The following is an 11,328-nucleotide window of genomic DNA, read 5'->3' on the forward strand; positions in this document are numbered from 1 at the left end:
GACTGCGGGACTATGTGAGGGGTTTTTAGCCGGTGCGTATGAGGTCTTTTAGAGACAAGATCGGACTTGTTTACGGTATGAGACCCGATAGGCGTCACAAAAGTCCGTTTTTGAATATACCTTGTTACGCCGGTAAGAGTAACGCCATCTATCGCAGAATAGCGCGGTTTTTATATTACTGTTACGCGCTGGGGTTCGGAATAAACAAAAAATTCTAACGAATTACAAGTTAACACTATATTAAACACTTAGAACACTTAAAACACTCAACAAACACCTTTAAACTCTCAATTCACGTCTTCCGCTTCGCTTCAGGTAATCCGTTCGCTGTTTCGCTTCGAGTAGTTCCTATTACTAACTAAATGCGTGCCATCCCTACAACGCTTTTATAGCAGATACCACATCCCTAAAATTATCGAGAATATTCCACACATCTCTAGTATTATGTTTCCGCTATCTGACAATAGATGGCGTTACTCTTACCGGCGTAACATTACTCTATACAGCTTGTATAAGCAAATTAGTGGAATGATGTAAGAATATAATATTTGCTATTTGTTCAGCCCATTAAAAGTACAACAAAAGGATACAACAGCTCGTAATGACAAAAACAATTGTTATAAGATCATTATTGATTAATAGCATTCGTAATTTCAGAGCCTCATTATGGGTGAGAAATCCTCAGTGCGTTACGTGAACTATCAGAACGAGGAGTAAGGATTCCACTAGCCAAGACCAGATACCTGAAGACCTGGAGTCAATCAGCGGTTAGAGATACTATAACTTGGGAGCGAATCGCCGAGGCGAAATTCATAAATTTTTGAACTCACTGACTTAATATTAACATTAAATGATCACGCAACGGGGTTTGCTTGTAAACGAATTTTAGACGTCTTAGGAGCGTATACATTGTATTAATAGAATTACAATAATACATATTTAAACTGTATACATATTGCCCGAATATCATATTAGTGTTTGTCTATATAATATATTATAGACATGTTACCAACAAATTTTTAATCAAAATAATATATTATTGCTATCTATATTTATTAAATGTATACACATATTATACGCATTCTATTTATTGAATGTTATTGTAGTGCTTTCAATGATATAATATTTACCTAAAACTTCTTCCAAACGAAATGACAAAAAGATTTTTTTAACTAATTACAAAACTGTAGCTATTTACTTTAACATAACCAAAATCGAATCCGAAATATTTTAATAAAAAAATCAAGTTATGTATTTAAAATTTAATCACACGTATTTCGTTTTATTTATATTTTAATCATATATTTCGGATACAGTTTTAATATATTTATCACTGACAACTTGTGTTTAGTTAGATTAAAATGTGTTTTTGTCATTTTTATTCAGTTTTCCTATCGACCAATTTACAAACAATTAGAAATTAAAAAAAAAACATTTAGAAATGTATTTTAATAGAAACTGTATTTAGCTTGTATCAAATAATCTTCGTATAACAATAACTGACGTGGCTTCGAAAGCAAATGTGTGATGTGATTTTGGATACATTTAAAAAACTCAAGTATTGCCCAAATTGCTGGTGATTCTGTCGTGTGAATGACATTTTTATTTTATTTTCTTTATTGCTTAGGTGGGTGGACGAGCTAATAATTCCGATATGCCTTTGCTATCGTCGCTTAACTATCGACTCTGAATCCAGCTCCACCTCTGAGAGGAATCGCCCGGAGACACTCTTAACACTTACTACAAATATTACAATCCAATAATATACTATAACTAGGCATACTCTCCCGCTTCGCTGGGCATTTAAAATTAACATTACTATTTATTGTCATTATTGTTAGGGAGTCCAACACTCATATAAATATTAGCCTATCCATTAAGTACATGTAATTTCTACATGGATACCAAGTTTCAAGTCAATCGGATGCACGGTTCAGTAGTTATAACGGAACATCCGTAAAAACCACTGTAAATGGTCATACGAAAATAATTCTCGTATGTCATATATATGGACTGGTGGCGGGGCTTGAGGATGAGTTATGTCTAGCAGCGGATGTGTATGGTCTGAAAGACAGGTAGATAGAAGACATATAAATATATGGATGTTTTGTTGTTACATCACTGTTCCTGTAGTCCCATGCGCTGGTCCGGTCAAATTAAGACGACCTTGGAATCCAGCATCAATGTCGCTATCCTCTGCGCAGGGGACTGGATGGAATGGTCCTCCATTCCTACATAGTCCTAACAAAAGTGCCCCGTAAAGTTTACGTTAGTACTGAGAAACACGACGCACGGAGAAGGAGGTTTCTGCCCAAATAATGCGTGATTAAAAATATACAACATGATTAACTTCAGTATCCGATGAAAAGTTATCGGACATTTTATTTTTATTTTAGCACGACAGAAAGCTGATAGCGTTTTTTAAACTTATCCAAAATTGATTCTAAGCATCTGCTTAGCTATAGTAAAGACACAATGTGTAAATTTTTGGATGCTACGTCACAGATTTTTGTGAATAAACAATAAATACCCGTTATATTCAGGGTGAATTCGTGTAAATAAAATGTATACATATTTACAATGTCATATGTAGACACAATGTTTGTCGTATTCTTAAACGTCATGTACGTACGTACATTTGTAGATATATGTGTTTTTGTTAAATTCATATCCATGTAATACTGTTAAAGCAAAATCAGTACATACCTTATAGTTCTTCATTCATATTTACCAAATTTCAATGGTGAATTGAAAATGCAATTCATTATTTTATAGACAAAATAAAATGCCGAAAATTCTAGATGTACCCAGAAGCTTATAAATCGAAATTGTATACGCTATATTTTGCGAATGTGACTTTGACAATATATTTTAAAAAATATGTATACAATATTGTAGACAATAATTTTGTGTAACGTATACAACTTATTTATATTGTATATAGTGCATGCATTACGTTTGCCAAATAATATGTGCATTAAGAGATTTAGTAAAGATTAATTTTTATCACGTTTTCTCGTTGACTTATAGGAATATAATAAGTTTAAGTTATAAGTACACGTTTTTAATTTGATAATTAAATAGTTTTTGCCTACTAAAGAAACGAATACAAACTATAGTTGTTAATAAGAGTTATAATAAACATTATTATTGTTTAATGCCAGAATTATTACGGAACAATAACAGTTTTAATTGTCTTCATCGACTTTTATCACAATTATGTTCAATCTTATTCAGAAGACATATATCTCTTGATGCACACGAGAACCGTTGGTCTCTGGTAGATTCGTAATGATTTTAAAAACTTAATTAACGTTATTCCTTAATTAACGAAATATCATCACAATTGCTTTAATTTTGTAATTACTTAATGCGGTTGCACACGATAATCTTTCGGAGACGAATATCGCAAGATTGTCTTATTTTTAATAATTGGACATCAGCAACGACAAAGGCAGACCCAAGCCGCTGTCTACCGTTAAACAAATAAGGTTCAAGCTTAGACTCTAATTCTTCTTATTTTTTTGAATTATTTATGCACAAAACAAATCACAATCATTACAGTACATCACATCTATACATTTATAAATAAAATTGGAATGTCTGTTTGTGATATTGAAAAAAAAACCGCTTTTTACTACTTGCATTTGAATTATATACACCAAACTAACAAAAATAACATTTTTTACAATTTTTGTCTGTCTGTCTGTCTGTTTGTTCCGGCTAATCTCTAGAACGGCTAGACCGATTTTGACGAGACTTTCACTGATAGGTAGCTAATGATATAGACTATTTTCGCTCCGCGGCGTCACTCGTGGTGCGACAAAACCGCGAGTAGCATCGCAGGACTCAGCTAGTATTAACTAAATCGTAAACCTATTACCATATTACTTATATCTTATCTGGATTTCAATTAAAATGATATATGCACTCAATGAGTCTGTATTAATATACGTGGCAAGCGCGCTTATAAATTGGCTACTGAAAACAAAATTACATATTACAAATGAAACTAAAAAAATAGAAATAAAGATAAAATTAAGAGTTCCGGGAAAAAAAAGCATACAAAAAAACGAAGTATCTACACCAGTGATTCTCAACCTTTTTTTGTTGCGGCACATATTTAACGATTTAAAAATTTGGCGGCACACAAAAAAAAAAGATAAAAATTATTTATTTGCTACAACACACTGCATAAATAGTTTATCAAAAAATTTTAATATACGAAATAAACTAAAATATACAATAATATTTTTTTGTGGATTTAAATATTATTATATATTCATGTTTAAAATATTTTTCTTTTAAAATGATATAATTTAATAATATTAACATTATTATATATTCGCAAAATTTGGCGGCACACTTTTAAAATTTGGCGGCACACAAAAGTGCCGCGGAACTGTGGTTGAGAATCACTGATCTACACAATAATATATGATTGTGTTTTTCAGTGTCTATATTCGTGTGCATTCAATAGACGTTCTCGGCTTAGTCATAAGACGCCTGTATCCGTGTTAATGGAATGCAAATATGGCATTCCAAGTTTCAACCATCCGACTTTGGAATGAGCTCCCCTCCACGGTGTTTCCCAAGTGCCATGACATGTCCTTCTTCAAACGAGGCTTGTGGAGAGTATACTCAATGGTAGGCAGAAGGCTTCCAAGTGACATCTCTTTGAATTCATAATGTCCTAGTACTTTATCTAGACCAGTAGACAGCTTGGCTCTGCCGCTGGCATTGCTGAAGTCCATGGGCGACGGTAACCACTCACCATCAGGTGGGCCGTATGCTCGTCTGCCTACAAGGGCAATAAAAAAACACCCTGATTTCTCGAGAATATTAAAAGCAGTCGTTTTTTATGATTTGTTAGCTACCGATGATTCTATGTCTGCCTTGAAACAGGCATGGCTTTTGTTGTCAGGTAGACATTTAAGTCTATAAGCGGGTTAATCAAGGATTGATGAGTTTCCGAGACCAACAGTTCAATAGCTTTCTCTTAAACAAATATTTCGTATCATTCATCATCGCTGACGGTATTGGACCAATAAAGTAGTAAATATTGTTTTGGAACAAACAAAATAATCCCGAGCTTATAGGAGACATTGTAAATAAAATGCTATGTCGCTATGTTTTTATTCTGTATATATATATCTATATAACACGTGTAGTATTTAAAAATGTATAATTACTGTAATAATTGTAATTCTTGAGCATCTACGATGTTTGCAAGCGTTAACAAATTCTGTTTTAGACTAACGCGTCATAAAAACTGATTTATCCGATTTTTTTTAGTTCTACAAACTCTAAAGACAATGAAATCTGAATCTTGAAAAGTGCCAAAAATGATTAGTCAGCGTATTTAGGATTTTACAATTTACGACAATAAAATGAAAATAATATTTAACAGAAATTCAATAGTCCAGGTTTTGGGGTTCCTACTTATGTTTCCCGGGAAATGATTTTCCTATCACCGAGAACTTTCTTCTTCATTATCCTAAATAAAATAAAAATTAAATAGAATATTAATTTGTCAGTCTAAACTTTGTTTATCTTTTCACTTAGGTAATATTAGTATTGAAATTGGTGTTTAAATCATTCCCGGGAAAATACCCAGCCAATGTTTATTGTTGTTAACAATAAATACATTAAAACAAGAATTAAATTAAAATATCCTAACTACAGCGGTTTATAAATTAGCAGGTTAATTAAAATCTTGGTTTACTTATCTTCTCTGTAGTATATGCGTTGAGATACATATAACTGATAATATAACTAACTGAAGTTGGAGCTAATACACGAACATACAAGATCACGATTTTCACAAAACAGTACTAATTGTGATATAATTAATATAATAAAAATATATGAGTATTTTTCAGCAATAATAATGTAGACAAAATATTTACTCATAATTATTGTAGACCATTTAAATAATCAATGTAGACATATTATTATTAATTACATATACCAATAAATAATCGTTAAATATCTATCTACTGTATAGACGCATTAAATATCTTCTATTTAATGTATTTTCAGGACAACTGTTACTCTTCTATCTTATTAGGGCTTACTTGATGGCAAGTTGCCGTCACTCTTTGACATTGGCAATGCCAGAGACACACCGACCAGTATACCATTTTCTTTATGGTATTTCGGTTCGAAGCTTCTCTGAAAGCCAAAGTGCTGTCTCATAAGGAAATTGGTTTAAAACTAAACCTTATAAAACCTGAATCTCTATATACTACGCAAATAAAATTGCGTTGGTTTATAACCAAATTTAAGCAAACTTATACCGTAGTTTTAAATGTAACCAATGTAGACAGTATATTTATAACGTATACGTATTTTTAAACATGTTTCTTGTGTTGTGCGGATATGTGATGTTGTTTTTATTATTGTTATTATGTAGCACATACGTAATTTGCGTAATTACAGGTGGTAGGACCTCTTGTGAGTCCGCGCGGGTAGGTACCACCGCCCTACCTATTTCTGGCGTGAAGCAGTAATGCGTTTCGTTTTGAAGGGTGCGGCAGCCGTTATAACTATACTGAGACCTTAGAACTCATATCTCAAGGTGGGTGGCGGCATTTACGTTGTAGGTATCTATGGGCTCTGGTCACCACTTAACACCAGATTGGCTATGAGCTCGTCCACCCATCTATGCAATAAAAATAATAATAATAATCTCAAACTAACTGCCTATACAATTACAAGTACCGATATTATACAATAGTGAAACAAGCCATTTTACATTACAACGGCTGCCCCACCATTTAAACCGAAACTATTAATCTCTCACTTAAATCTTAATACCCCCTTATTATTGGTGTTAATAAAACTCCAATAATACAACTCGCTTTATAATAATTAATATATAATATATTGGAGATTAACATAAATTCTTATGAGCGGTCGAAACGTCCGCTGTTGATCGAGTCTGTCGGCGATCGCGATCAGCTGATGCGTCCCCCCGTCCGCCGCGTCTCCCGCCGCTGTTGTCCACGCGTTCGATGCGTGGACAATTGGCAAAACAAGTCGTTTACACGCCCCATTGTCGTCACATAATTTCGAGAGTATTTTTGAAGTGAAAATTTCTTTAGTTGAACACTCTTTGATAAGGGATAATTCTCATGGGTTTGCGTTGCCGACGTGCTAATGTTACGTGTAAGACATCGCATACACCTGTGCTGTGCGCGTTAGCAGCTTCTTCGATGCGTGAAATCTTGTGTATTCGGGTCACCGACGTGCGTGCTAGCAGTATATCTGTAGCTATAGAAGTGACGCATTAATGCCGTGTATATCTTTGCGAGTAAAATTGAATGGATATAGTACAAAGTATCACATTGTTCAAATATGTAGTGTTTGATTGTTTGATCATTATCTTAATTGTTTAATTGTAGAATCACTTTGCAGTACCAAAATATACTAATATCAATATTAAGTATGAAAAATAGAAAAAATGTAAATTTCATACTAACATTCTAAGTTTATAAGTTTTCACTTCTATCGGTAATCCCTATGGCTGCCAATTTTTTTGTTATTATTATTATTTCGCATCGCATATCCGTACTAGATAGGCTTTTCGTGTATGGCTGCACAAAAAGTCGCATTGAAACTCACCTTAAACATGTTTAGAAGTATAATTATGCATGTATCTTCATCAAAAACAGGATTAAAAATCAAATTAATTACCGCCCAATAGACGGGAAACTGTCAGCTAGATACTTTATCTAGATAGAGAATTGTCAAGAAACGCTGATATTCCCAATTTTGAAGTTTACAAGTAAAAGTAAACATGTATCTTGATCAAAAACAGGATTTAAAATTAAATTAGTTACAGCCTAATAGACGGGAAACTGTCAGCTAGATACTTTATCTAGATAGAGAATTGTCAAGAAACGCTGATATTCCCAATTTTGAAGTTTACAAGTAAAAGTAAACATGTATCTTGATCAAAAACAGGATTTAAAATCAAATTAGTTACAGCCTAATAGACGGGAAACTGTCAGCTAGATACTTTATCTAGATAGAGAATTGTCAAGAAACGCTGATATTCCCAATTTTGAAGTTTACAAGTAAAAGTAAACATGTATCTTGATCAAAAACAGGATTTAAATTCAAATTAATTACTGCCTAATAGGCGGGAAACTGTCAGCTAGATACTTTATCTTGATAGAGAATTGTCATGAAGCGCTGATAATTCCACTGCACCAGAACCCTCCTCAAACAAAATTACGTTTCTCTATAATCAAATTTAATAAACTTATAACGTAGATTTTAATGTAATCAATTTAGACATTAGATATAAAACGTGGCCTATTGTAAAAACTGTGGCATGTTGTTTTTTTTTTATGTTTGAGAGATTACTGGTGGCCCGGAGGCCTTTCCAGTTTTACCAGGACAGGTGGGCGAGCAAAGGCTCAGCCAGGAGGGGTGGGACTTGCTAACAGCTACCCGAGCGCCTCCAAAGGAGACCTAACAACTCATGAGTAGCTGCTTCGAGAATGAATCTACTAGCGGATCGGAATCGCGACCCGCTGAGAAGATCCGGCGAGAAACTCAGCGAGCTGATTCATGGGTTAGATTGCAGGTCGAACTCTTTGCCGAGTTCGACGAGTACGGTTACCGTGTGAGTAGCTGTGAACATTAGAGACACTAATATATCGGGTGGTTAATTTTGTCAAATGGGTTCCGCGATATGGGAATATCATTGTATAATAAACACGCTAATTTGATTTTAAAAAAAGGAGTTTACCGATGTTTGCGCTGTGAACTTGCACGGGCAGGTCTCTTCCCGCATACTACCTTCAGGTTTTAAGAGCAGTACAAGAGTTTAGTATCGTGTATCTTATATCGTCGTTACTTGCATATTATATAAAAGTTCCAACCAACATTATGAAGTCTAACGAGCAATTTCAGCCACTCCATATAAGATCTTCTCTGCGTCGTTATTTCCACAACTGCATAGTATGTTTGGAGTTATCAAATCTGTATCCTTTTCTTTTTTCCGGGCCGGGGGCCGAACCTCCTACGAGGTCCCCACGCATAAGGGGCGCGCGGGGTATGTGAGACTCAACGATCTGCATGGTGTTGTGAGCAGACCACGGCCCCAAGGATTTTAGGGCCCACCCACTAAACGACTCCCCTGCACTCTTACACCCGACGTCCGATCCCCTCCGAGGTCAGAACTCAGATAAGGTAGGGGGGTTACCGCGGTCAACGCTACAACCAGACGGTGCGGCTCACCCCAAGGACGCCCAGCCGACGGAGCCTTCGAGGCGAATCGAAGGCTCTGAAACGTCGGCCGTCTCGGTACGGCAGCCCGTCAGGCCGCCCAGACGGTGCCGCTGATGCCCCGGAATACCCCGCTGGACCAGAACCAGCCTGCCGGGTCGGGACGCGATACACCATCAACCGGTTGCTCTATTTACTCCTCGGCAGCGCGCTAGAGTGCTGGTAGCGCGCCGCGCGGCCTCTACCCCCTCAGGAAACCAATCTGTATCCTGCTATTTCGTTTTTTATAAACACCGCGGAACCCGATGACTAGCCGGACTATACCTAAAAACTTAATCAACAATTTTATGATATTATAAATTAAAAAAAAAACATAAAATCTATATATCATAAAAATACTTTGTCCCTAAGACACTCTAATTATCAATACATACTATAAAATTTAATTTAAATGTAAGTTTCTCCTGTGTTATGCTAGAATCACGAATGAAACCAAGTTAATACCGTTCAGAATCCCGGTCAGGGATTAAGGATTCCTATTCCATTTCCACTATCCGAATTTTATTTTTAAACCCACCAGAAATATTATTTATGCGAACCTCACTGAAATATATGAAAATAAACGTGTATTATAATTTATTATTTAAGCTGTATACAATTAATTTTTCTGTATACATATTTATATTTAATAGACAAATTATTAACAGTTCTAATATTTTAATTGTTATCCATGAATGCATTGTATGTTAATGTGTATTTATTCTAGTTTATTTAAACAATTTAAATGTTAGTGGTTTGTATAAAAAATGTTTATTGTTACATAATTGTAAATTTGTTTTTTTATTTTATTGTTTTTATAAATTGTTAATCTATTGCATAATGTCATATATCACATATTTTATTGTTACACAAACATGTCGGCATTAATAGTTAAATTCGAAAGATTAGAATCATTTACAGCCAGTAATGGCTTAGCAATTGTAAGCCAATATTTCAATTCCCATCTCAGTTCGTTCTTGTATCAATCCTACCGCGTATCGTTATCGATAAATATCAAAATTATTAAGTCAGTTTTAAGCATGTCCAGAGTTATGAAAATCATTTAACCGTAATTTAAAATAAAAATGTATATCATCAAAGTTTTAATGGCCGCTTTGAAATTAACAAAGTTGAATTGGAGATGTATGTTTCAAATCGATTAAACCATGGGTATATGAACTGAATTGTCGCGTTTTATTTGGCTTGTGGCGGCTTACCTTCACTGAACTGCTCAACATCAGGTGGATCATGTCAGTGGTACTCAACCTTTTTTCGACTACGGCCCTTACAATGGAGAAAAATTTGGCTCCCCCCTAGACAAGGTAGATTACGAGCTGGTAAATCAGCTGCTTCTCTCATCTAGCTCTTGTCAGCTGGAGGATCGAGCTCAGAGGCGAGCCCGCAGACGGGTACCGGTTTGTCTAATGAAATACATACTAAGCAAATGCTCATAATTGACTTTCGGGGTGGAGGAATAAAAAAAATAAAAAAAAAATATTATTGTTGCAATTTTTTATTTATTTCTTTTTCTTCTAGATCGTTGATCTAATGCATAATATTACATAATGGAGACAGGTGAACCTATTCACGGCCTACCCAGTCTTAAGTGTTTACCAGATCACATAGATTTCAATGGCGCCCCCCAATTAACCTACCGTGTGGTACCATACCTTTTCGCATGTCAATCATCTTCAACATCATCTGTGCTGATTTTAATATTTTTTTATTGCTTAGGTGGGTGGACGAGCTCACAGCCCACCTGGTGCTAAGTGGTTACTGGACCCATAGACATCTACAAAGTAAATGCGCCACCCACCTTGAGATACAAGTTCTAAGGTCTCAATATAGTTATAACGGCTGCCCCGCCCTTCAAACCGAAACGCATTACTGCTTCACGGCAGAAATAGGCGGGGTGGTGGTACCTACCCGTGCGGACTCACAAGAGGTCCTACCACCAGTATTAAGTGCAGCTTTCGAAGATAATTCGTCCTTATCTATCCTTTGTGTTTCAAGGAGAGAGATGAACTTGCTTTTTTGCGTAAATATCTG

The 11,328-nt window shown here is 35.2% G+C and overlaps 1 protein-coding gene across 1 annotated transcript in view; it reads left to right on the forward strand.

Moving 5' to 3' along the window:
* LOC101741951 (synaptic vesicular amine transporter) overlaps positions 1–10,463 on the forward strand; it is a 47,307-nt gene extending 36,844 nt beyond the window's left edge. The window contains exon 13 of the mRNA XM_038019939.2: positions 658–10,463. Within this exon, the coding sequence (XP_037875867.1) occupies positions 658–717 (60 nt within the window). The 3' untranslated portion in view covers positions 718–10,463. The remainder of the gene's footprint in view (positions 1–657) is intronic.
* The last annotated feature ends 865 nt before the right edge of the window (positions 10,464–11,328 follow it).

Source organism: Bombyx mori, chromosome 24 (assembly GCF_030269925.1).
Source record: "Bombyx mori chromosome 24, ASM3026992v2".
In the NCBI taxonomy this organism is placed as follows: Eukaryota; Metazoa; Arthropoda; class Insecta; order Lepidoptera; family Bombycidae; genus Bombyx; species Bombyx mori.